The 26,392-nt window shown below is 32.6% G+C and overlaps 2 protein-coding genes across 2 annotated transcripts; one reads left to right on the top strand and one right to left on the bottom strand.

The window, feature by feature from the left end:
- Phum_PHUM488290 (Spectrin beta chain, putative) lies at positions 1 to 22,128 on the bottom strand (the record flags this gene model as incomplete). The annotated part of the gene is made up of 31 exons (XM_002430453.1): positions 1 to 191; positions 862 to 1,045; positions 1,238 to 1,305; positions 1,409 to 1,607; positions 1,696 to 1,973; positions 2,057 to 2,328; positions 2,417 to 2,502; positions 2,577 to 3,171; positions 3,257 to 3,630; positions 3,705 to 4,079; positions 4,152 to 4,382; positions 4,464 to 4,851; positions 4,912 to 5,453; positions 5,540 to 6,349; positions 6,441 to 7,667; positions 7,759 to 8,365; positions 8,455 to 8,828; positions 8,920 to 9,207; positions 9,599 to 9,884; positions 9,983 to 10,648; positions 10,726 to 10,865; positions 12,508 to 14,298; positions 14,377 to 14,755; positions 14,833 to 15,263; positions 15,342 to 15,887; positions 15,972 to 16,084; positions 16,163 to 16,327; positions 16,410 to 16,635; positions 19,732 to 19,902; positions 21,270 to 21,427; positions 21,642 to 22,128. The coding sequence occupies 31 exons, from the start codon at positions 22,126 to 22,128 to the stop codon at positions 1 to 3; spliced, it is 12,648 nt and encodes a 4,215-aa protein (XP_002430498.1).
- On the top strand, positions 11,037 to 12,371 carry Phum_PHUM488300 (leucine-rich repeat-containing protein, putative; the record flags this gene model as incomplete). The annotated part of the gene is given in 2 exon segments (XM_002430454.1): positions 11,037 to 11,658; positions 11,674 to 12,371. 2 exon segments carry the CDS (start codon positions 11,037 to 11,039, stop codon positions 12,369 to 12,371), a joined length of 1,320 nt encoding a protein of 439 aa, XP_002430499.1.
- Positions 22,129 to 26,392: the final 4,264 nt, after the last annotated feature.

Below are 26,392 nucleotides of genomic sequence, written 5' to 3'. Positions count from 1 at the left end.
TTAATTAGAAGGTTTTTTCCTTCTCCCGAAAAAATTCGATAAAACTCCTTGACGTTTTTCTTTGCTGTTTCGTCCGGCATTTTGAAGTTCCGACTCGCTCGAACTTTCGCTCGCTCTACGATTTAATTCACTTGGTGGGGCTGCTAACATGGAAGCCGGCCTCGGAGGCGGCGGCGATATATCGCCATATCCTGTAAAAGTACGATTCGATCAGGAACGAGCACGAAATTTATTCATGTCCCACCCCCAAAAAAAAAAAAAAAAAAAATACAAAAAAAAAAAACCGTGAAGAATTTCGGAGCCAAGAACGCATTTCTCATCACTTGCTTGACACGCAACAACAACAACAACAACTACAACCACAACAACAACAACAACAACAACAAGACCAACAACTTTTTTTTTTTGTGTGTGTGTAACGCAATTTCAAGGGCCCTTTATTACCTGGCTCAGATTAATTACTTTTCCATCGGTAAACGTTCTGAAAGGAATAAACATGCTGTTAGTTTTTCATCGAATATTCTCTCTCTCTCTCTCTCTCTCTCGTGTACAATTCATTCTCATTAGCTAGTAAAAAAATTTAATAAAATGTAAGAACCAACAAGTAATGATGGATGACACCTCGAGTAGTTTGTTATGGAAAGTTCTTCACCCGTTCGATCAACAAGATCAAATGAGAAAACGTGAGAAAAATTATTCATGCAGAATTAAATGTTAACCCAATGCTCAATTATTATTATTATTATTATTTCATGAGGTCACGATGAAAGCCGAAAGAGGACATGCATTGATATAGAGTTTCGCCGAAACTCTCACACTACCTACCCCCCCCCCCCGTCGCTCAATCAATCTCACACTTACCATGATTATAAATGCTATTATTGTGGGGGATCCATGAATTCGGGTCTCGATATTCGGATCGAAGAGTGGGACCGTGATTGTAAGATATTCCAGATAATTCATTTTGAGAAAGTGAACCCTGATGTCCGCCATATTGATATCCACGTGGTGGTTGTGTCATGGGTAATGGCGGTGGCGACAACGACTCTATAAACGTTTCACGATTAGGATAACACAAAAGCACACATTAACATAAAATTCCCAGATTAAGGTATACAAAAAATTTAATGTCGACGTTTTTTAAAGGAAGAAAAACAAAAGCAAAGCAAAAAAAAAAAAAAATAGATTTACACACGTATACCCTTAAAAATTAGGCATTTTAGAAAAACACATTTACCTGGAGATGATGTGTCCAAACTGTGCCTGTAGGAATCGTGTGAACCATTTTGCCGACCGGTACCATCTCTGACGTCAAAACCATCTAAAAAATTTTTTAAATTTAACGTAACGTAAAATTAAATAAGGGAGGGGGGGGGGAAATTAAAAATTAAAAGGTACGCTGACGAACCCATACTCTTTTGTCTCATTGGTACTCCCGTTGGAATGGGAGGAGGAGCAGATCGGGGTGGAATCGGAGGTCCGTATTGAGCTAAAAATTGCGTTTGAGTTTGAATTGGTTTTGCTGGACTCGTAGGCTCAGGAGAAGACGTTCGACTAGATCCCGAACTAACATCTCCCGTCGTATTTGATATTCTATCTTCGTTATTCTAAAATAAAAAAAACGTTTACGTAAATAAAAAAAAAAAAAAAAAAAATGGCGCTTAATAAATGGTCTTAACGGTGACGCCATCATACTTTTTGCGATTCGTCGTAACTCAAGAGTTGCATGGAAGGAGGAAGCTGAGCGTGAAAACTTATTTTATTTATCCAATCCGACATTTTTTCTTCCGAATCGGCCAAGAATAAATATTCGGAACCGTCGGTGCAACAAAGTCTAAAAACGTGTTTCCTTTTAGTATAATCCTGAGCTTTCTCGCATTTGGCTTTCAATATGCTGACAGGGGATGAAGCTGCTTTGCTATTAACAAAATCTTCTTTGTCTTTAAAAAAGCAAAGCAATTGACCGCAAAGAACTGGAAAAAAAAAAAAATTTTTTTTTTTTAATGATTATTATAATGCAATCAAAGACTTATAATTTTATAACCTGTTTTCATACCTGTGTAAAAAGTTTTCCATGATCTCACGGGTGCTTTTTTACCCCCACTTTGAAGATCTTGTTTTCTATCGAGTAATCCTCTGATTTCCACGGGTGGTAATTTTCTAAAACTTTGAGTTCTTCTTCTCGTTGTAAAACTGGGCGTTCGCTTTGGCTTTTTAGTTTCGATTTTCATACTTTCTGCCCTTTTCATTTCTCGTCGCATTTTGTCACCGATAAGCTGAGAGAAACTACCAGTTTTATGTAAATTGGGGGATTCTGGAACTTGTAACCTGGAAGAAAAAAATTTTTTTTTTGGTGATATACATATTTGTTTTTACAGGTTCAGAGAGATATTTAAAACAAAAAAAAATTTTTTACGTTCTGGAGCCGACAACAGCATTTCCATTAATTTCCGATGGCCTCGTCTCTTGTTGCCGCCTTTTTTCATCTTCCCTTCGTCGTTCCTGAATATAAAATAAGCGTTATAAAAAAAAAATAGAATACACGTAGATACGTATTCCATCTTGAAAAAACTTACATCCGTAATTCTTTGTATTTCTTTCCTCTTTCTAGCTTCGATTTTTTCTCTTTCTATTCTTTCTTTTTCTGCCAATCTAGCCGCTTGTTCTGCTTCTTTTTGCTGTTGGAAATACTTTTCCAACAAAGTAATCCTTTGAAGAGCTTTACATTTTTCTTCTTGAGCCGATATTGTTTTTTCAAAGTCGTCGTGCTTTCTGAGTAAATCTTCGACTTGATTAATCGATTCTCCAACTTGACCATCGCGAAGAACGGGTTCTCGAGCTGTCATCCAATTTTCCAGTAAATCCGCATCTCGTTTAAATATTTGCGTGTCCAAATTTTGTTCGTAAATATCTTTTCTTTTATTCCACGTGTCCAAAAGTAATTTATATCGATCCTTGAGAATCCTAATTTTTTCACCAACTTCCTCCGACAGGAAATGACCTTGATTAACGAGTTTATCTCCGTCCACGTGAAATTTAGTGATTTCATCTGACCTGGCAGCAATTTCTGCATAATGCTCCGTGTGACGAGCAATAAGAGCTTCGGCTCCCGTCACGTCTTGAGCTAAATCCGGTGCCGTTATTTTTGCTATCATTTCATTTAACCAAGCCCTGGAATATAGAAATTTAAGGTAAAATTTTCGATTCGATAATAATAAAGAAGTGAAAAATTATTTTATATTTTGACACGTCATACATCAAATCTCGATGTTGATCAAAATAGGATTGAAGTTGTTCGGCTTGCATTAACTGATCCCGTCTTTGGTTTGCTTTTTTTAGAAGAGACGTCCAAGAATCACAAACTTCTTCTTGTTTAACCTCGATGTGTTCCCTCGTGTCAGGGAACATGCTCGCCAATTTATTTGCTTCGTTTTTCACGCTTTCGACTTGTTTTTTAACGGCTGCCAATTCCGTTTCGAATCCTTCGTGTTTACGAACTAAAGCTTGAATAGTTTCCAAATCTTGACTAAAACCGTCCAATGTCAAAGCGGCTTCTTTTTCGTCTATCCAGTCAATGGTTTCATCGGCTGCTCGATCAAACATGTGAACTTGTTTCGCTCCAGCCAAAGCCTGTTTAATTTATGAATGGTAAAATTATCACAAACTCTAACAAATTCTTTTTTTTGAAATTTAGCAATACTTACCTCTTGCCTCGCATGAGCCAATTCTTTGACGTCATCCCACAATTGCTGAGTTTCTTTTATTTTTTCTTTGATTTTGTGCGACTCGGGATTATTTTCATTTACGAGTTTCATTCCATTTTCAATGGCTTTTGAAATCCGTGATTCCGCTGCGTTCAGCGATGAAATGAACGCTTCAAATTTTTTTATTAACAATTCCACGTGTTCAACATCGCTTCCGTAATCCTCCGAGGCGGCCAAAGCCGTTTGATCGTTGATCCATTCGGCCACTTCATCCACTTCACGAATGAACTTGAAATATTTTTTACTTTCTGCCAGTCTTGATTCCCTGATTTTAGAAGACTCTAAAAGTTCTGCGTAGGACACTTCAAGCTCGGACTGCAAAAAACAAAATCCTCTTGTAAAATGAATAAAAAAAAAAATTAATATCCATCTATAAATTCACAATACCTGTTTTAATTTTATGTTCGAGCTGTCAAAATGACCTCTTTCGATGAGGCCATTGGAAAGTTTTCTCAACTTTTCAACCGTGCTTTCAAAAGCAGAAAGGTCCCGTTGAATGCTTGCCAGTTTTTTTAACAGAGCAGAAACGGAATCTTCGTCTTTTCCCAGGTACGAAGATGTTAATTGCGGTTTCTTTTCTTTCAGCCAAGTAGAAGCGTCACTTGCTTCGGTATAAAACTAACAAAAAAAACAAAAGACTCGGTAATACCATCACACTATCGTTTAAAAAAATGAAAAGTAAGCTCGAAAAATATTTACGGTCTGCGATTCTACAGCATCTAAAAGTCTCAACTTTCTAACGCTGGCTAAATCTTTTATTCTTTCGAAATTTTGACTTAGTTCTTGCATTTTTTTTTCAATTTCGCCGGAAGCAAAATGATTGCTTCGTGCCATTTGTTGAGCTCGAGCTCCCAAAGCGGAAATAACGGGTTCCCGGGACACCAATTCCGCTTCGAGAGCTTGATGTTTCTTTTGTAAATTTTGAACCGTAGTTAAACTACTTCCTAAATCTTCGGAAGTTGCCGTCGGTTCTTTCTCTTCAAGCCATTCAAGTTCTTCGTCGACGTCTCGAATAAACTGATGTAATAACAAAGAATCTTCTAAATTTTCTTTTCGAATTTGCATCGGTTCGTGAAGAGAATGATATCTAAAAAAAATTTAATTTTCAGTCCAAAGTACCTTAATGAAATCTCAATTGTAATTTTACCTTTTTAAAGCTGCTGAAAACCTTTCGTCGATTTCTTCTTTCATAAAATGCTCCGATGAATCGAATAAAGCTGCATTTTCTTTCAGAACTTTAACATTTTCCCCATGAGCGTCCACGTCATTTTCCAACGCTGCGTGTTTTTTAAGCAAATGAGCAACGCTCGCTAAATCTTTGCCGTGATCCTCGGAGCTCAATATTCCCTCTACCTCATTCATCCAACTTTCTAATTCTTCTAACGAACGAATAAAAATGAGAGCTTGGTACGCATCGTTTAATTTTTCCTTTTTGTCTTTACTGGCTTTTAATAAATTATCCCAATGACTTTTCAATTCGGATAAATGAGAATCTATATCATCGGATGCAAAATGATTTTCTGCTATTAATTTTTCTCCCTCGTTTATGACACCGTTTATCCTGTCTTTGTTTGCTTGAAGTTCGGCTTCGAAAGCTGCGTGCTTTTGAATTTTCGATTGAAGGTTCGACGAGTCTCTGTAATTTTCATCGTTTGCTATTTGGGTTTTTCCATGCAACCACGTTTGAACCTATAAATAAATTCAAATTTAATATAAATGTAATGGATTAAGGAAGAGTTTCTTATTACTTTTAACAAAAACTTAATAAAACTTACCTCGTAAATGTTTCTTAAAAATTGTAATAATTTTTTCGTTTCCAATAGTTTTTTTTTCCTTGCCTCGGAACTTTCTTTTAATTTTATTTTTCTAGACGTGACCAAATTTAATCTCGCTTCGATACCGCTTTGATCGTAGTGCTTGTCTGCTACTATTTCATGTGCGAATTTCTTCAAATCTTCTATTCGACTAGATTGCGCTGCTAATGTTTTTTCAAAAGCTTCTTGCTTTTGTATCAACGCTTCAACGCTGGGTAATGAATCACCTAAATCGTCATTATTTAGAAAAGCTTCCTTATTATCGAGCCATCTTTCGGCTTGATCGGCTTGATCTCTGAATATAGCCAATTGTAAAGCTTGCTGTAAAGTTTTCCTTCTTTCCTCGCAAGCTTCATTTAAATCCTTTTGCAAATCGTCGAGAACGTCTAAACTGGATTTGAGTTTTTCATCATCTTCTTCGGATATCAATTTCAAACCGAAATCTTTTAAAGTTTGCGCCTTTTTCAAACGACCATCGATTTCCGCTTTTCGCTCTCCGTGTAAATGTATGGCAGCCTCGGCTTCCGCTACGGACGCAGGAAGTTCTTTACCTTTCATTTTATTAATGGCTTCCTCGATCCAATCTTGTAATTCTTTAAGGTCCGAATGAAATTTATGTCTGGTATAAGCTGCTTGTAACGCATTTCGCCTTTTGAGTGTCAAATCCTGTAGTTTTTCCCACTGCTGTTTTAAATGGGATGATTTTTCGGTTATCGACCCAGACATTTCTGGATAACGTTTAATGAGAACTTGAGCGGTGCCTTCGTGTTCCTAATAATTAAAATAAGTAAATTAAAAATTAGTGAAAAGAAGAAAAACCAATATTATCTAATTTATAATAAACTATGGATCAAAAATATACCTTCATTTTCCCTTCAATTGCAGTCATATCTCTCTCCAATGTTTCTTGCCGTCTTTTAAGTTGTTCTACAGCAGCTAAATCCCGACCTAAATCCGTAGAAGACATGGCAGTGGCCTTTTCTGCCACTCTAGAAATTGTGTCATCAAGATCTCGGTTGAAACTATGCACTTCTAAAGCTCCTCCGAGTCTATCTCTGTAAGAGCTAAGAGCTCCTTGAAGGGCGTGCCATTTGCTAGATAATTTATCTCTTCTGCTTTTGACTTGCGTATCGCTTCGTCCTTGTCGAATAAGTTTGTCCGCAAGAGTGTAAATTGATTTAATTCTTGCATCGTCGACTCTCATATCCGAATCGACATCATCCAGTTTTCTTTGCAATGCAAAACAATGCTCGTAATCTTTACCGATTTCTCCTGCTTGCACCATCATTTCTTTGTCTCTAATCCACGCTTCAATTTTTTCAACTTGATTGTTGAATTCGAGAATATCTTGCGCTTCTTCTAATCCTCGGCCGTAATTATCAGCGTCTTGCAAAAGTTTTTTCCACGATTCCAAAAGGTTGTTCCACTGTAATTGAATTTGTTTTGAAGATGAGTGCTTTTTCGATAAAAGTTGGTCGCATTGGCCTTTGATGTTTGTTATCCTGGGTTGATTTGCACTCAATTCTGCTTGGAAAGCCTGGTGCTTTTGCAATTTTTTAATTTTATCCTCTAACGACGCCGTTTCTTCACCTTGATTTACATCAGCTTGCAGGCGCTTTTGTTTTTCTCCTATCCAAGTCTCCGCTTCAGCAACGTCACGCACGAATTGGGCGTGAAGTAAACAATCTTCGAGATTTTGCCGTCGTTTCTGACAAAGTTGGGCTATTTTCATTCTTCTAGCAACAACGTCAGATAAATGTTGTTTAATGGTAGGAGTTTCGAAATGATTTTGCTGCACTAATTTAGCACCGTGCTCTTGCAAAGCGAGAACTCTTTCTTCTTGAGTGCCCACTAATTTTTCAAATGCTTCGTGCTTTTTGACTTGAGAAGCAACTTCATCGACTGTCGTACCAAAATCATTATTGTTAAGAGCTGCTTCTTGTGCACTGCTCGTAGTATATATTTGTTTGGCGTCTCTTAAAAAGAAATGAAGGTCAATCAATTGATCTAAATGAACTTTTTTATGCTGCCATGCTGAGTGTAAACGTTGCCTTTCATCCAATAAAGCAGTCAATTTTTCAGTTATCTCCTGAAAGTATATGATAGTTATTAAACATACATCAAATACAGCTTTTAAAAACAATTATTATTATTATTATTATTATTTTTTAATGACTTACGGGAGTTGCGTAGTGATTATTTTTTATTATTTCCTCACTCAAAGCCACAACTTTACCAAAGACATCTTCTCTAGCTTCTATTTCGGCTTTTACGGCTTCGTGTTCAGCTTTGAGAATTTGCGCACTGGCTGCATCCCTAACTTTTTCTTCTGTCATCATATTAGCTCTTAAACCAGATGCCCAACTCATTAAATCGCGAGCTTGACTCAAAAATTTATGAAGATCGCAAGCTTCGTTTAAAAGTTCTCTTCTATCGGATGCTCTTAATTGAAGAGCCGCCCAGTGGTCAAGAACCAATTTTTGCTGTTGTTCTATTTGAGCAGCATTTTGTCCCGGATACTGCGCTTGGAGTCTAGCCGCATCTTCGATGAGAATTTGAAGTTGAGCTTCTAAAGCGACAAGATCGTTTTCAAATCCTTCATGTCGTTTTATCAGAGCAATAACGGAATTCAAATCTCGACCGAGATCCTCTGGCAAAGCCGCGTTTTTTTCTTGTATTCGAGACAAAGCATCGGCAACATCTCTGTGAAATCTGTGAATTTCTCCCGCAGCATTTAATCTTTGCTCTCGATTGTTCATTTGCTCTAAAAGTTTTGCCCAAGATTCGCTAAAAAAAAAAAAAAAAAAAAAATTTCAAACAAATTAAAAATTAAATACAAAAGTGATAATTCTATCGGTTATGAATAAAATATTTACCTCAATTGATCCTGACGTTTTTCAATGTCGGCAACATAAGGACTGTCGTTAGATATTAATTTTTGAGCTAATTCTTCGCACTGATTAAATCTTTCCGACCCTGCATCCAACCGGTGCTTCCAATCATCGAATTTACTTTGCAAAAGGAGTAAATGTTCGTAATCTTGTCCGTATTCTTCGGATGTTGCCGTCAGCATTTGTTCTTTGATCCATTGATCCAGTTCTGCGGATTCTAGGAAATATTCGTGTCTGTACATCGATTCCATGAGCCTTTGCTGACGAGAAGTGGCCAATTTTTGCAAGAGTTTCATTTGCTGAGACAAAAGTTGCTGTTTAGCTAATATAGCTTTTGCATCCGGATGACCGGAACTGACCTACACAACAGCAAAAAAAAAAAAAAAAAAATTAAATAAACGTTCTAGAAAAAGATTTCAGTAAAAAAAAACTTATCGTAATTAAAATAACCATTTTATCAGCTACGTGTCCCATTTCTGTTACGATTCCGTTGTAGGAATCCAATTCCAATTCCAAAGCTTTGTGTTTTGTAAGGAGTTTTGTAGCTGCATCTCGATCTCTTCCATAATCCGTAGAACTGAGTACGTCATTTTTCTCGGTAAGCCAAGATTCTACTTCGCCAGCTTCGAAAAAAAATTCTTGGGCTTTTAATGATAATTCAAGTTTTTTAGCTCTTTCCTTTGTACTCTTTTCAAGGTCTTGCCACTCGCTTTCAAGTTTTTTACACAGCGCTTCAATCTGTTAAATAATAATAATAATAAATTTTTTACTTAATAAATAAGTAGGCTACGATTTATTTCAATAATAATAAAATTATGCCACAGTTATTAAAACCATAAAATTTTTTTTACAACATGCCAAAACTTTTAAATAATAATTATAAAATAAAAAAAAAAAATAAAAAAACTCAAACAAAACATTTAAAAATGTGAAATTAAAGGCAAATTGTACACATTTAGTCATAGTACATTTTTTACCTTAAACCAATAATAATAATAATAATAATAATATCCTTACACATGACAGCCTAAAAATTAAAAAACTTTTTAAACCATTAAAAACAATATATATTCGTCAATATACATTTCAATGATAAAAAAAAAAAAAAAAAATTTTTTTTTTTTTTTACCTCGGGAGTTTTCAAATGATTTTGTTCGAGAAGTTGTTGACCGTTCGATAATGTTTTATCAATCATTGGTTGATGTCCTTCAATTTCGGCTTCTAATTTTTTATGTTTTTTGAACAAAGACTGAGCTTGATGAAGGTTTTGACCGAGAACAGTAGACGTAGCCAATGGTTTATGCTCTCGCACCCACTGCAACTCAGCATCCAATTCGAAACCAAATTTATGAAATTTAAGTGATTCCTCGAGCATTGCTCTCCTTCTCTTTGCGGGTTCTTTTAAATCTTCGAATCTATTTTACAAAAAAAAAAAAAAATTTAATTAAATTACTAATTAGTTAATACTAATTATTCCTAACGAAAAACTATAAAAAATAATAATAATAATAACCTTTTTTGACAATCTTGACTTGCTTTTAAAATATTTTCAGCATCGAAATGACCCTCTTGCGCCATATCTTCAGCCACGGCTGTCAAATCATTTATTTTACCCTCCCACGTGGCCAAGTCGATTTCCAATGCGTTGTGTTTCTTTAATAAATCCTTACAGTGCCTTAAATCATTGCCGACTTGTTCGGATTGCAGGGCTTGTTTAATTTCTTCTAATTTTAATCGAGCATCTTCGATTGTTCTATTGTAAGTATGCTGCGCGGCGGCTTGTCTCAATCTCTTGCCTTTGTCACGTGACAATTTGACTAGGTTTTCCCATTCCGCGTTAAGGGTTTTTAACATTTTACTCACGTCATCGCTCCTGTAATTATTATCGTTGGTAAATCCTTGTCCCGCTTTATTTATGGCTCTTAATTGTCCTTCGTTTGCTTTTAGCTCTCGCTCGAAGGCTTCGTGTTTTTGCAATTTCCTTTCCAGATTACTCAAATCCCTGTAAGATTCATCGCTTGCCACTTTGGTTTTATCGCTGACCCAACTTTTTAAATCGTCAACTTTGGCAGCGAATTCTTGAAAGTTATTAGCAGCCGATAATGCCGATCGACGAGCGTCGGCAAGATCTTTGACGGCCTGTCGACGTGCTATAACTTGATGCCTTTTATTATCGATGCTATAAAACAAAATTGTAAAAATTGCAAATAAATAATTTTACAATTGAAAAAAAATTAAACAATTTAAAAATCGTACTTTTTAGAATCGTAATGATGTTTGGATATAAGAATATCCGCGAAATCGCTAAATGACAGTAATTTTTCATCTTGTGCGGCCAACGTATTTTCCAAATCCAAATGTCTTTTTTCAGCAGCTTTCACGTCATCCAAAGAATTCTGAAACGATAATTATTAAACCATAAAAACGAATTACGAAGGCCGCGAAAATTTTTTTTTCTCACAACAACAACAACAACAAAAAATGTAATTTGAAATAAAATTTTATTTCTTTTACAATTGTATTAATTTTAATTTAATTCTTTTAAAAAAAAAAAAAAAAAAAAAAAAATGACACTTTGCGCGCAGGACGCCATTTTAAAAGAAACTTATTTAACCGAACTTTTTTTGGATATGCATTGTGATAAAAATGCAGATGGTACTAAAAATTTAATACTTCCGGGAAACGAATTGATTAAAAAAATAGGTAAACGGATTCGCGACAGAGATTTGGTAAAAATTGCAATGTTTTTGAGAAATCATCAAGATGTAATTGCTCTCGAATTACCCTACAACGAAATCACCGATTGCGGAATGTCAATTTTAGTTAATTTCTTTAAAGAAAGACCCGTCATTCGATACCTGAATTTGATAGGTAACGAAATTGGTCCCAGAGGAATCACATATTTATCAGAATTTTCCGAATTTTTACCATTGCGTACCCTTCGTCTGAGCGGAAACAAAATCGGAGACGAGGGCGGAAGACTATTATGTAAAATATTAAAACTGGCTCCAAATTTAAAATTTCTAGACATTTCGGACACTCATCAAAGCGCAAAGGGTTTGGCTTATATTTTGAGTACTCTGATTAAAAAAAAAGGAAAACCTTATTTTTTGGAGTATATCGACATAAGTCGACCGTTACCGCAAACGTACCATCAAGTTCCCGACGCTCATCTTGCCGAACAAATAAGTCAAATTGTCGAAGTTAATAATCATTTGAAAGAGATTCACGCGGAAAATCTTGGATTTGATTTTCGAGACATGGAAATTATAACGGAAGGACTCTTTTTCAACAAAAGTTTAATATGTTTGAATTTTAATAATAATAATATCGGGGATGACGGAGTCGAATTTTTATGTAATTATTTAAAAACTTGTCCGCAGCTCGAGTGTCTCATGATAGGAGCGAATAATTTCAGCGATTTGGGAGCCATTGCTCTCGGTAACGCTTTACCTTTTAGTAAAATAAGATTGCTCGACATAACTAGAAATCGTATCACGGATGAAGGCATGCTAAGAATATTTTACACTATAAAAAAAATGGAGAAACTCAGAGGTTTGTTTATTTGGGGTAACAAAATTACCCACAGTTCTTTAGTGGTGTTGAAACAGTTATTCGAATCGAAAACCTTAGATCCCGAACATACGGATGTGAAATTCAATTGCGTCGACAATGAATTGAGGGTTGGTTGGGATCCACGCGTAAATAGATTTAAAAGTAGGTTTTATTGCGTTTCGCCCTACGGTTATCCTCCTAAAAGAACAATTAAAAGAATTCCACCTCCAAGCTCGGAGCCACCTCCAATACATTATAGACATCACGTTGATGATGTCGACGTAGGCCTTCCATTGGCCGATTGGGCTTTCGAATGGATATTACCCAAATTCGTTTATCCTTTATAATTACCAAAAATTTTAATAAAATAAATATTTAAACGAAGAAAAAATAAGAGATTAAATGGCGACACGCAAGACAAGACTAGAACTTAAGCAAAGTTAGGCTAATCGGGGGACTTTATAAAAAAATTTAATTACTTACCCCAACTTCGGAAAATTCTAAAAATGCTTCGTGTGCTGATGTTGATGCGTCTATTTGATCAGCTTCTCGGTTGAAAACTTGAAGGTCGAGACACTGTTTTAACCAATTATCCTTTTCGATCCATCCCCTTCTCAAAGCTTCATACTCTGCATCCAGTTTCATTAATCTTTCTCTCACATCATCGAGTTGAGGATTTCTATTGAGTAATTTTTTCCCCAAAGACACGACTTCACTCCATTCGTCTTCGTGAGCTCTAATATCGTCATCTAATTCAGAATGCTTTTTTTGTAAAGATTCCGCAGTAGCTATGTCTCTCACCGGTTCATCGGCTCTCAAAGCTTCTTTAACCGAATCGGCCCAAACTAAAAGATTTTTCGAACTGTTGGTGAAAACTTGCTGACCGACTGCATCTTCCAATCTGGATCTCTTGTCTTTTGCTTTGTTTATAACTTTTTCCCACAAATCTTTAATTTCTTTCTGACGCGTGGTGACGTTAGCTCTTTCGTGGGGATAAGAAGATTTCACGCTGTTTGCAAGCAAATTAACTCTGTTTACTTTTTCTTCAACGGGAGCTAATTCTCTTTCTAGGTGTCTGTGTCGTCTTTGTAAAGCTTGCACCGTTTTTAAATCAGGTCCGTGTTCGGCTCCGTCTAACTGCGTTAATTTTTCAGCCATCCAATCTCGAGCTTCGTCGCAAGTCCTGTGAAAAACCTCAACGCTCGAGGCACCTTCTAAACTTTTTTCTTTTTCCGCTTTTAATAAATTAAGATGATTCCATAATTGATGAATTTGTTTTTGTCTCGCTTTCACTTTATCTAAGTGGGAGTGGGATTGCGCTACAAATTCATCCACGGCTTTGTCTAAACTTTCGATACGTTTGGCACTAGCAGATAAATCGGTTAAAAATTTTTCGTATTTTCTTTTGGCTGTTTCCACGTTGTCCATTCCATCATCGGTTTTCAACATTTTTTCTTTATCCTTTATCCATTTTTCAAAATCATCACATTCTTTGTAAAAACCGTACAACCTGATGGAATCTTCAAGGAGGAGATGACGTTTTTCCGATAAATTTAACAGCTCTCCATATGTGTCGTTAATATTTTTTTGTCTTTTTTCTACATTTTGGCTATCGTCCACTTTCTTTTTGGGTAATCTTCCTTGCGATTTTGGAACCAATGGTTTTTTGACCCGAACAGTTTGACGAACCATTTTCGTTTTTTTAATTTTTCGCGTATCTTTTATTTTCTCGGGTCGTTGAATTTGAACGGGAATAATTTTTCCTTCAATTTCTTTGACGTAATTAGCAGGTACAAATCCTTCAGTCCCATTTTCTTTCCTCACGTTCCACCAATCTTGATTGGTTTTATGAAGCAATAACATAATTTCATTTTTTTGCATTTCCATTCCTTGCCCGCTGAAAGGATAAAGGCTTCTTACTTGAGGGCAAAGGCGATTTTCAATGACGATCCTGTTTTCTATTCTTTCGTAAGGTTCATCCTCCCAAACTTCTTGGGGAACCAATCGAGTTTCAGTAGTCCATTCTTCTATTTCTTGGGGAGGTTCAGGTTCGGTGGAAAGTTCTAAATTTGCAATACCAGATTTTATAAGTTTTTGCGCATGAGTATTTAAACTTGTAATGTCCCCTTTGTAAGCTTGGATTTCTCCTCGCAGATCTTTGTGACGAGCCAACAAAGCTTGAGCGCTAGGTTCATCTACTCCGTAATCCGTGGATGCAACCAAAGCCATTTTTTCTTTTAACCAAGATTCTGCTTCGTTTGCATCGGTATAAAACTTTACGAAAAAAAAACACAGTAAGTTTATAAAAAAAAACATTTATGAAACATTTCATTTAATTTACTTAACACGTACCTGAAAAGCTTCGGCAGCATCTTCTAAATGTTTTTTCCTCAAGTCCGCTAGTTCGTAAAGATGTTTCCACTCTTTTTGCAAACTTTGTATCCGGGAACTAATGTCTTTAGCCTTGGGATGTTTATCGATTATGAGGCGTTGACCAGCTTCGCACAACTGATCGGATTTCATTCGTCTCGCTTTCATTTCATCTTGCAATGCTTTTTGTTTTTGTTGCAAACTCAAAACAGCTCTTAAATCTTTTGCAACGATTGCTGCCATGCAAATTCTTTGACGTTCTATGACCCAACTCTCTTCTTCTTCGTGATCTTGTACAAATTGAAATAAATTTCGAGCATCTTCCAATCTACTCCTTCGTTCTTCACTACTTTGTACCAAACTAAAAAATATTCATTGAAAGTTAATAAAAATTTTTTTAAGAGTTAATTCAAAAAAAAAAAAAAAAAAAAAATTTACTTGTTATAAGCTTTATCCAGTAAGTTCAATCTTTCTTGAAGAGCCGGAGCATCTTTGTGCTTTGCCGTGACAAATTGCTGACCGTGACGTCTCAATTTTCCCAACGTTTCTCCAACCGCAGTCACTTGCAATTCTTGCAAAGCGTGTTTCTGCAACAAATCTTCAACTGACAGCAAATGAGAACCGACTCCTTCACTTTCAAATTGAACTTGTAAATCTTGTATGGTGCCCATTAAAGTATCGATTTCTCTCAAAGTCGCCATTAAATTACTTTGAGTGTTCAAAGAATTTTTATGTTTTTCTAATAAATCCAACAGCTCGTTCCATTTTTTCAAAATTTCTTCTTCGCGTTGTTGAACTTTATCAGCCCCGTGATAATTTTCGTTTCTTAATTCGGCAGACATTGCACTTAAATCGCTATATCTTTCTTTCTAGAAAAGAAAAGAAAAAGCGTAATCAAATTATATTATAAATTAATTCAAAACTTTTCCTCTACTCGTCTTTCTTACCCTCGCTAATATATCGGCACTTATCGCTTCGTGTTTTTTAACAGTTGCATCAACTTGAGCCATGTTATTACCGTATCTCGGATCGGATAAAACTTGTATCATTTCTTTTACGTATCCCTCCCTTAAAACGCTTTTTCTGACAAATTTATAATGTAATTGTTCTAATTTTTCTTGTCGAAGTAATTCCTGTCTGAGAGCGACTTCCCTCCTGTGTTCCGCAGTTTCCAAACCCTCCCACGCCCTTTGTATTTCTTGCACGAGATTTCCCTCGCTCGGTTGGAAACAAGGTTGATTTAACGATTTCAATAAGGTATTTATGTGAAAAAATAATGCTTCGATTTCTGATCGTTCTTTGTATTTGGGTGGTTTCTCAATAGTACGATACTGCTTAAACCGTAAAAGTTCTTTTTGAATTCCCTCTAATGAATTCGGAAAATTTCTATCTTCTAATTCGATAACTTTTCTCCGTATCCACTCCAACAAATCCGTCGTCAGTCTTTCGTAATAATCTTTTTTCCGATCAGCATCCATCATCTGTCCAACAATCTAGAAACAAAAAAAAAAAAAAAAATGTGGCCATTTAAATGTGGCTTTGAAAGTTAAAAGAAATGAAAAAGTAAATTTATTTACGTTGGCTATACGTCTTCCGCTTTTCATTTCATTCTTCATACGGGCAAATGTGTGGTAATATGACGCTACATAAGTTAAAATTGATTTTTCATCGGGTCTGCTCGAGTCGACATCTGTAAAAGGAATTATATGATTAAATTTTAACCCGACTTTTAAAAACTTACCACAAAAAATAATTAATCCATTTAAACCTTCGGCGTCCAACAATCTTGGTATGCCCAATTCTGTATTGGCCACGTCGAATGCATTGTTTAAATTTTCTATGTGTCTCGATGGAATCAATGATTGGTAATCAATCAGCTCGGGCCTGTGTGCGTGGATAAGAGCATTGAAACCAAGACCGTTTCTCCACGAACCTATAATAATAATAATTTATTTATTTTTTAATATTTACATCGATGAAAAAATTTCCATATAATTCAAATTTAGCGTTTTTACTTGTGAAATCATGAATGGCGACGCCGCTGTAACCATTCGTTTTCCTTTGGCACCATAATAATAATGCATCTTTGGCTGATTTCTTTTCGCTGCTTTCATTGTCTTCGTCGACGTCGATTTCAATTTCTTGTATTTGAAACCGTAATATAATCGTCCATATTAATCCTAATATTAACCTCGGATTTCCATCAACGATATCTTCAGCTCCGATACTTTCCAATTGTACCTAAAGGAAAAATTTTTTTTTTTTTTTTTTTTTTTTTTCCGACATACTTTATTTGCATCTGGCTTAAGAGGAGGAGGAGAAGAAGACCCAAATAATGTAAATAAGTGCTCGACACAAGGTTTTTTTTTTTTTTTTAAATGACATAATAGGTCTTAAATAGTTATAACCATTTATGGAAACTTGTCTTTGATTAGTGCAGAGTGAACTTTGACCCAAGTACCGGCCCAATGATTCCTTTGGATAGATAAATTAAATAGTTTTTTTTTTTTTTGCGTGTTCTTTTTAAACTTTAAATTTTTTTAAAAATACAAATGAAATATAATTTCGACAACATCATTCAAAAAAAAAAAAAAAAAAAACTTTTGTCAAAACAAAAACGAAAAAAAAAGAAATACAAAGGTAAATAAATATGATATCACACCTTTTTTATTTTTTTTTGCAATTTATCCTATTTTGGCATACTTTAACAAAAGGTCAAACCAGGTACACAACCGACAACCTACGTAAAAATTCAATATAAAATAAAGAGGTCGTGAAATGTGAGATTCATTTTTTTTTTTTTTTTTAAATTTTCGGTAACGTTGTTATACGCAAATAAATTATTATCTCTTTTCATTCAAAATAAAACAAACAAACCCAACCCCCATAATAATTCAAAAAATATTTTTTTTGTAACCATTTTTTTTTTTTTTTTTTTTTTTTGAAATCACGAAAAAAGCCAATAATACTTGTTACAAACGTTTTAAACGTGTGATAGTAGTCGTGATGAACAATTAAAAATTTCCAAACCACAAAAAACAATTTTAAATATTTTCTCATCGATAAAAACGCTTCTAATTAAAATAATTTAAAAAAAAAAAAAAAACAAAAAAAATTTAAATTAAATCGAAGCAATTTTTTTTTTTTTTTTTTAGCCTTTTTTTTATTCGTAAACGATTAAGATAAATTAGATTTAGATAAATTTCTATTTTAGAAATAATGCAAGGTAAAAAATCATCACAAAAGGAAATCGACAACCATTTTTTTTTTTGTGTGTAAATATTTTACGACGGTTTTGCGGAAAACCGCTAATGAAAAATTGAAAAAAAAAAAAAAATTTTAAATGCCGACCTCTAAAAAAAAACTCAAAAAACTCAAATCTCCTGAAAAAGAATCACAAATCGAACAAGAACAAAAAGAGAGAGAGGGGGGGAAACCTAAATTAATTATAATAATAATTATTAAAAGTTTTAATTATGACGTAACGAACGAAAACATTAACGTTACGTTTATTATTTTTCACGCACTGAAAAAAAAAAAAAATTTTTTTTTTTTTATGCATCGAGGTTGAGCAAGAGCAGTTACGTGTATATTTCGTATGTTTCTCACAAAGAAATAAATTGTATCTCAACCGTATGATGATATCATCATCTTTTTAAAAGACAACAACAAAAGGAAAAAAAAGTAAAAAAAAAAATTATTCATTATTGTTTTGTCCTCAAAAACAACAACATTGTGTGTGTTTTGTGTCGACTAAAAAACGTGTACTCGCATTTTTACATGCAAAAACAAAACAAAAAAAAAACTATAAACCTGAATTACTTTACCTGTGGGAAAACAAAAACGAATGCTAATTAACTACGATTACAAGAAATAAATTTTTAAAAAAACAGTAAAAGTGAATAGTCAACAACGAATAATTAAACGAGATTTTTTTTTTTTTTTTTGTAAATTCACACCGAGAAAAAAAAAGACAAAGGTTCTTCATTAGTAGGTAATTGGCACACACACACACACACGCACACACACACTGAGATCCAAGTTGACGACAATAACGACGACCATTTGAACGAGACCACGAACAAGAAGTGGAAGTTTTAAAATTTTTTTTTTTTTTTTTTTAGAAAGAAAATTATTGATGAATGAACGGTAAGAGAAAAACGTGGTGGTAGTGGTGGTGGTGGGTAGTAGTGGAGGTGTGCGTTAATGAACACAATCTCTGTGTAGTTCGATTAGTGTGTGTGGCCTATTCCCCGTATAAACTAGTCAAACTACTCTCGAATAATATGACTTTGAACCTGACCGTTTAAATAATGCAAGCCCATTGGTCAGTGACCTCTTCTTGAAAATCTAAGCCGCATATCCACATCATCCTTTCCTTATAAAACAAATGATTTAAATGATTTAATAATAATTTTTTTTTTTTTTTTTTTTAAACGAAATCAAACAGTCATCGTTCAACCATCCAACCATTCCGCGATCTCTCACCTTATACAAAAAAAACCGCAAAAATTTTCGCATCCCAAAAAAAAATTATTATTATTTTATGTTTCTACTACTCTTACTGAAATTTTAATAATTTACAATAACAAACATTTAAAAACAAACAAACAAACAGTAACAAACGGTTAACAGTAAAAATCTTTGTTTTGTAAAAATTTACTTTCGTAAGGGATTGTAAAGACGCAAAAAACATAAACAAAAACCAACAGAAAGGAAAATTAAATCTTGAGAGTTTCAAACCTGTTTTTAAAATATTTTCCGCCATTGAAAAAAAACTCATCTCTCTCTCTCTCTCTCTCTCATCAACATAAGATTTTTCTCTCTCATTAAAGTCATAGAGTGTGAAAATGTTTAACTATGAAAAAAAAAAAAAACCGCTATCATGTATGCTTCACGTGAAAATGACATAACGGCAATACATATATATATTTTTAAAAAAATCAATTCGTCATAAATCTTTATTATTATTATTTTCTTCTCTTCTTTTCCGATTCGAAATTAATTAAATTCTTTTTTTTTTTCGTCGAGACTTTCCGATAGAAAAAAAACTACCCGTATTACGTCATTCTAACACATTTTCACACACGCACACACACACACACACACATCCTAGTTTCCTTTTTCTAATCACTTAAATACTTTATTAAAATGATATAAAACAAATCTTCGAGTGTGAGTACTTGGCAAGCGATATACGATTTTACGGGTCAAATAAAAAAAAAAAAAAAACAAATTTATTGGTTAAATATCAAGGTGTTCGAGACTTGAAGCAGACGAAACTGACTTTTGTGATAAAAATAAATAAATAAATAAATTTTTTTAAATTTTTCTTACCTTTTTCGTTTGTAAAAACGCTAAACTTTTATTAACGTTTTCAACTTTGTGAACTCTCATTTTTCCATTGTTCGGCTTTCCCAATTTTTCCCCGGATATTATTTCTAAAAGTTTTAATAATTTTTTCCCATCGGCTAAATCGGTGAAGAGATCTTCCACTTCCATCCGAGCCTAAAATATTTAAAAAAAAAAAATTAATAATAATAATAATAATAATAATAATAATAATAATAATAATAATAATAATAACGCAGCCTCGTTCTCTCTGTGCTCTTTTTTTCATATTTACTTTTAGCAATAATAAAAATATATTTATGTGTGTGTGTGTGTGTAAGGTTTTAAGTTTTTTCCGATAAGAGACCAATAATTTTTATTTTTAATCGTTATCAGGAAATTTTTCTTACTTTTTTTTTTCTTCTTTTTTACGACATTATTGAGATAATGCAGTAAATCCACGTAAATTTTCACGTGAATTTTATTTTTTTCCCCGAAAAAAGAGAGAAAATTATCGCGACGTTCGTTAAAACTTTAGACGAACAAAACAATTAATTTTAATAAATGACGTTCGAAAAGAATTGAATGATGCAAACGACGCTTCGAAATTAATTTTAAATATTAATAATAATAATAATAATAATAATAATAAATCAAAAAGAAAAAAGAAAGAGGTCATGAGAAATATGATTTTACGAGACGAAAAAAGGACGTTTAGGAGGTTTTTTTTTTTTTTTTTTTTTTTTTTTGCGCTAACGTTTGAGAAATAATACGAAACCTTAACGGGTAAATATATTCATTCATCATTCAATCTTTATATATAGAAAAAAAAAAAAACATTTTTTTTTCGAATAACATAAGACTCTTTCCTCTCCCTCCCTCCCTTCCCTACCCCCCCGTTTCGAAATCGTGAATGTAAACAATAATAATTTTAAAAGAATGTTTATTTGTTTGGGGAGAGAGAGAGAGAGAGAGAGGCAAAAAAAACTAAATTTTGTTATCAAATCCTGATTATTTTGAAATAGAAAATAAATATATAAATAAAAAGGGGGTTTTTTTTTTTTTTTTTTTTTTCTTTTTCTCCCCCAAATAAAAATATATATATTTTAAAATAATTTTTTATAATTCTCGTAAATAAAAGGGGGGACCTGTGTTTGAAAGAGCATTTAAAAAAAAAAAAATTTTAAATGATAAAAATTTTAAATTATTAAAAAAAAAAAAAAAAACGTAAAACTTTTAAGTGTTCTCAAAATAAAATAAAAAAAAAAAAACAATAGAAAGGAGGTATCTTAAAAAATGAAATCATTTTTTATTTGTTGTTCAAATAATTTGTCATACTGATTAACGAAAGAGGAGGAATGAGAACACACACACAAAAAAAAAAAATTTGGGCTGATAAGTTGATTATTTTTTTCAATTTTCCGGCCGATTAGAAATAATTGAATTCTGATAATAATAATAAATTCATCAAGTCTTGACATGTTTTTTTTTTTCTCTCTTTATTCTTTTCGAAATTAAGAAAAAAATTTTTTTTTTCAACTTACCTTTTGTAAAAATGAATTCATCCATTTTGTAAATGTTTTTTTTTGTATGTGAAGACGTTCTTCTTGCAATGCTTTTATACGACCCTGTTCAAATTTTATTACGTCTTCACGTTGGGTCATGGCGGCCTGCGACGGCCTCCTCCCGCGGTCATAATGCCCTGGAATAATAATAATAATAATAAACACGATTAAACATGCATCGTGATGAAATACAAACGTTAAACGGGAGTTAATAACAAATTTCTTCCGGTTTCCTTTTTTTTTTTTTTTTTTTCATCTTCGCGGTTTTCCGCGGATAATAAATGAAAAAAAAGTTTAAGAGTAAAAAAACAAGAAAGAAAGAAAGAAAGAAAGAAAAAGCGGGTGGCTCACCTTCCGCTTCATACTCTACTTTGTGCTTTATAACTGTTTTTACCATGGGCGTTTGAAAACTTTTTATGTTTATCCAATTGCTACCCATTCGCGGTACATCACGTCTTTGTTTTCTCTCGGTAACATCGTTATTTTTCAATATGGATTGATACCGGTTACGAGGACTCTCCGAGGACTCCGTTTCAACTTTAACAATTTTATAAAAGTCTGGAGGAACGGAAGTGGGACGGTCATTGTTGGTTTGCGGTTTTTTTTTACAATCAAACACTTTTTTGTCGCTACGACGATTAAGTACAAAATATTCCGGATTGTCGGCAAAATAAACGGTTTTCGGGCGAGGTTTATATTCGGCGTTTTCTCGTGGGAGACGCCTTATTGTCGACGTTGTCGGATGAACTTCGTCCCATGATGATATCGTGTATAGCGGTTTTTTACTACTATTATTATTATCCCGATATTTTTTCTCTCTCTCCGAATCATCAGCCATCTTACTCCGCGAAATCGTGAAAGGAAACTAATTTTTTATCAATACCGTGTTTGCGCAGCAGTATCTTTCAAAGATGATATCTCGCGTCGTCTTATTTTCTCTCTTTTTTTTTTTTTTTTTATCGCAACTCGTCGCCATGTTAATAACAATTGCGCAACGATTTTGAAAAATCATACGCACTCAAAGCTTTTCAAAAATATTTATTTATTAAGATTTTTTCAGAAAACTTTTTTTTAAAAATTTATTATGACTTAACCGTCAAAAAACCTTGACCGCACTTAAAACAATCAAATAAATAAAAATTATTTATTCGCGTTCAAAAACCAACCATCGTATCGATTCGAATTCTTCTCGAACAATAATTAAACTCATCATAAAAAATTAATTGTCGATGCTAAATAAAAAAAAAAACTCTGCGAATTTGATTATGTAGCAAGTAATGTGACGCTGACTAATCACGCGACTGATTTTTTATTTTTTTTTTTGACGAATTACAGAATGAAAAAAAAAAAAAAAAAAAAAAAAAAACAGGTACACTTTTTAAAAAGAAGTCAAACTCATAATGTGCGTGTGCGTGAGATTAACGAATTCCTTTGATTAATAATAATAATAATAATAATAATGACATCGTTGAAACATTACTTTACATTAATTCCTTGCCGATGTCACTTGCCTTAATCAAAAAAAAAATCAATTTACATTATTATTATTATTACATATTAACTTTGAATATTAATTTAAGAATCCGAGTGTAAATAATTTTTTTTTTCCACTCATCCTCCCATAATTTAGTATTAATTTTAATTTTTTTTTTGTAAATAGAAAAATATTCGACCGTCTCCATATTTTTTTTATTATGATCCCCAAAATTTATTTTAACATAAATTAATTTTTTCTACGACGATATAACAAAAAAAAAAAAAAAATTTATGGCAATTTCGAAACGATCCTTTTAAAATTAATAAAAAACAAAACATAAATTTTCTCTCTCTCTCTCTTTCTCTCTCTCTTTTTTTTTTGGAATCATGTGACGTTTTTTTTAATTAAAAAAAGAACGACCCTTTTTTTTTTTTAATATATTTATTTTTTTTTAAAAAAAAACCCCTCGGGGGGGGCAAGGGTCTCGAAAAACTTATGGAATTTTTTTAAACTTTTCCTTTTTTTTTTTTTTTTTTTAATTTAGGGAATGGCAAAAAAAAAAAAAAAAAAAAAATTTTTAACGAATTTTACAATCAATCAATCAATCCCCCCGAATTTTTTTTTGACCCGTTTAATAGCTTAATAGAATTTTTTTTTTTTTTTTTTTTGTTTATTTGGTTGTCCCCCCAATTTATTCATCATTGAATTTTTTTTTTTTTTGCAAAAGGCCCCAACGTTTTTCCGGGTAAGCAATTGTTAAAAAAAAAAAAAAAAAAAAAAAAAAAAACGCGCCAATGAGAAAACCCATTTATTATTTAATTTTCTTTTTTTGATTTGATTAAATTGTTTATAAAAAAAAAAAAAAAAAAAAATTACAATTGCTTTTAAATAAAAAAACCTATAATTAATTTTATTAATTACATAAAAAATTGCTCTGCTTTTACAAATATTGATACTATTTTTTTTGTTTTTTTTTTTTTTTTTTTGGTTGGTACGTCGTAAAAATTAAAATAATTTTTCGAATTTTCATGTTTCTGTTTGACGACATTGAAATTTTTTTCGCTAATAAAATTGACTCAAACTTTCAAAACTACCAAACGATCGCATAAGTCATTAACCATTGAAAATTTTAATACTTTTTAACGTATTCGTTTAATAAGTACAATAATAATAATAATAATAATAATAATAATAATAATAATAATAATAATAATAATTGTTAGTATTTAAAATAAATTTCGAAATGAAAGGATTTCGACACATTTAGTTTTTCTAATGCGTTCAACATTAAATTTTTGCATCTCTCTCTCTCTCTCTCTCTCTCTCTCTCTCTCTCTCTTTTGTTTCTGTTATTAAAATTAACATTTTACCATCTTTTTCTAACATGCGTACGCAAAGATAATTTCAATACATTTGCAAAATAGTTTAAAAAGCATTCTGCTCTGATTGCGAATTGCGTCGTAAGTATAACGTCAACGTGTCTGTCAAAATAAAAGATGATTTTCGTGCCAGTGGTAATTTATTAACAAAAACCCCATCGTGTATATGGTACCCGAGCGATTGTCATATTTTCTTTACGACAGAACACCGTAAAATCATCATCATCATCATCATCATCATCATCATTAACCTCATACTCATTTTTTTCTTCTAACAATTGAAAAACGTTGTAACATATTACAAAAAAAAAAAATTTTTTTCCTATCGACAATGAGACATTCATTTATAATCATTCGATTCATTCTTTATTGAATTTACTTTTTCACTTTCGTTTCTCCCCCCTCCTTACTCCTTTCCTTCCCCCCAACCAGCAGGGGTATGCCTAGAGCAAGAAATACAACAGATTTTTTTTTTTTTTTTTTACTAATAAATATTTTTTAAAATGACTTCCGATTGCTTTTCATCATTTACCATGTTTATCCTTTAAGATTTTTTTTTTTTTTATTTTTTGTTGACAACGTGCACGAGTTTAAATATAAACTATTTTGAATTCTTTTGTAAATAACATTCAACAGCTGGAATCCATCTTTCCATTATTATTATTATTATTATTATTATTATTATGGAGAAGGGGAAATAAAAAAAACACATGTAAACAGAAAAAGAAAGAAACCCTTCGAAAAAATATTATTTTAAAAAAAAAGTTTTCATCAAGTTTCTGTTTTGTTTCCGTTCGAAACCTCCCCAACTTCCCCCCTCCCCCCAAAAAAAACTTAAAACCAATAATAATAATAATAATAATAATAAAACATCGATTCAACCTTAATTAACATATAATAACGAATAATAATATTTGGCATACTTAGAGTTACTATACAACCGCGTGTGTGATAAAACGACAACTTTAATACCAAGTTCTTCCCCCCCTCCCCCCGCTTTTTTTAAATACAAAAACTTTCTAAAATTTCATCGATTTTACAATTTCAAATAAATATTTTCAAAATTGGACAAGTTACAATATCGATAATAATAATAATAATAATAATAATACTTTCTCGATGTGACAAACAAAAACATTAAATAAACAAAAAAAAAAAAAAAAGAAAAGAAAACAAAACAAAACAAATGATCAGGTGTCAAATAATAAATTAATCCAACCATTCATACATATCATGTTTTTTTTTTTCCTTTCAATATCTAACAACTGCCATTTTTTCAATTAAAGAAAAAAAAAAATTTATATATTTTCAAGGTTGCCATAGGTAGTAGCAAAACAATAATTTCCAGTAATGAAACGTTTGTTTTCTCTCACGGTCGTAAAATAAAAAAAAAAAAAAAAAAACAAAAGTCCTTATTTATTTATTTATTTATAATATTTTCCTTCTGCTAAAACAAAAAAAAAAAAAATTGTATCGGTACGCGTCACGGAAAAAATTTCGGAAAAAAAAACACATTTTTTCTTTTCAAAATGTTACTTATAACTCACGTTTAAACAAGCAGTTATTTAAATAATAATAATAATAATAATAATAATAAAATACGTGTCGTAATATCACGCATTGATATAACTAATGCGACGACGATGACGACGACGATGGATGGATAATTCGAAATTAAATTCGGTGACGAATGACCGGAGGGGCAAATTCCTTTGCAACTTTTAAATTTTATTTATTTATTTATTTATTTGTCTTTTTAAATTCTAAATGCGTAACCTCTCGCATTCTTTTATATACGCACGCACGCACGCACGCACGCAAGCACGCACACACGCACATATGTATAAAATTTATATTACGTATGGCAATGTATGAAAACAAAAACAATCTGATCGAGTCCGTTCACTCTAATTAAAAAAACTGTCATAGGAGTAACATTAAATAACACAACCAACGAGAGAGAGAGAGAGAGAGAGAGAGAGAGAGAGAGAGAGAGAGAGAGAGAGAAAGAGAGAGAAAGAGAGAGAGAGAGAGAGTTCGTTGCCTTTCAGGTGTATAAACTTTCTACTGTTTTAAATGATTTTAAATTTTAAAAAACATAGAAAACGTATTAGAATGAAAACAATTGAATTTTGTCCCTTCGTTTAAAAAATAAATAAATAAAACAATATAAAATAAAATTTAATTTTCGACATTTAAAAAATAGAAAAGAAAAGAAAGAAATAGAAAAAGATGGAAAAAAAGTC

The sequence above is a fragment of the Pediculus humanus genome, genomic scaffold, assembly GCF_000006295.1.
Source record: "Pediculus humanus corporis 1103172108258 genomic scaffold, whole genome shotgun sequence".
Lineage (NCBI taxonomy): Eukaryota > Metazoa > Arthropoda > Insecta > Psocodea > Pediculidae > Pediculus > Pediculus humanus.
The sequence above is the reverse complement of the archived record's forward strand: the minus strand, read 5'-3'. Positions and strand labels throughout refer to the sequence as shown.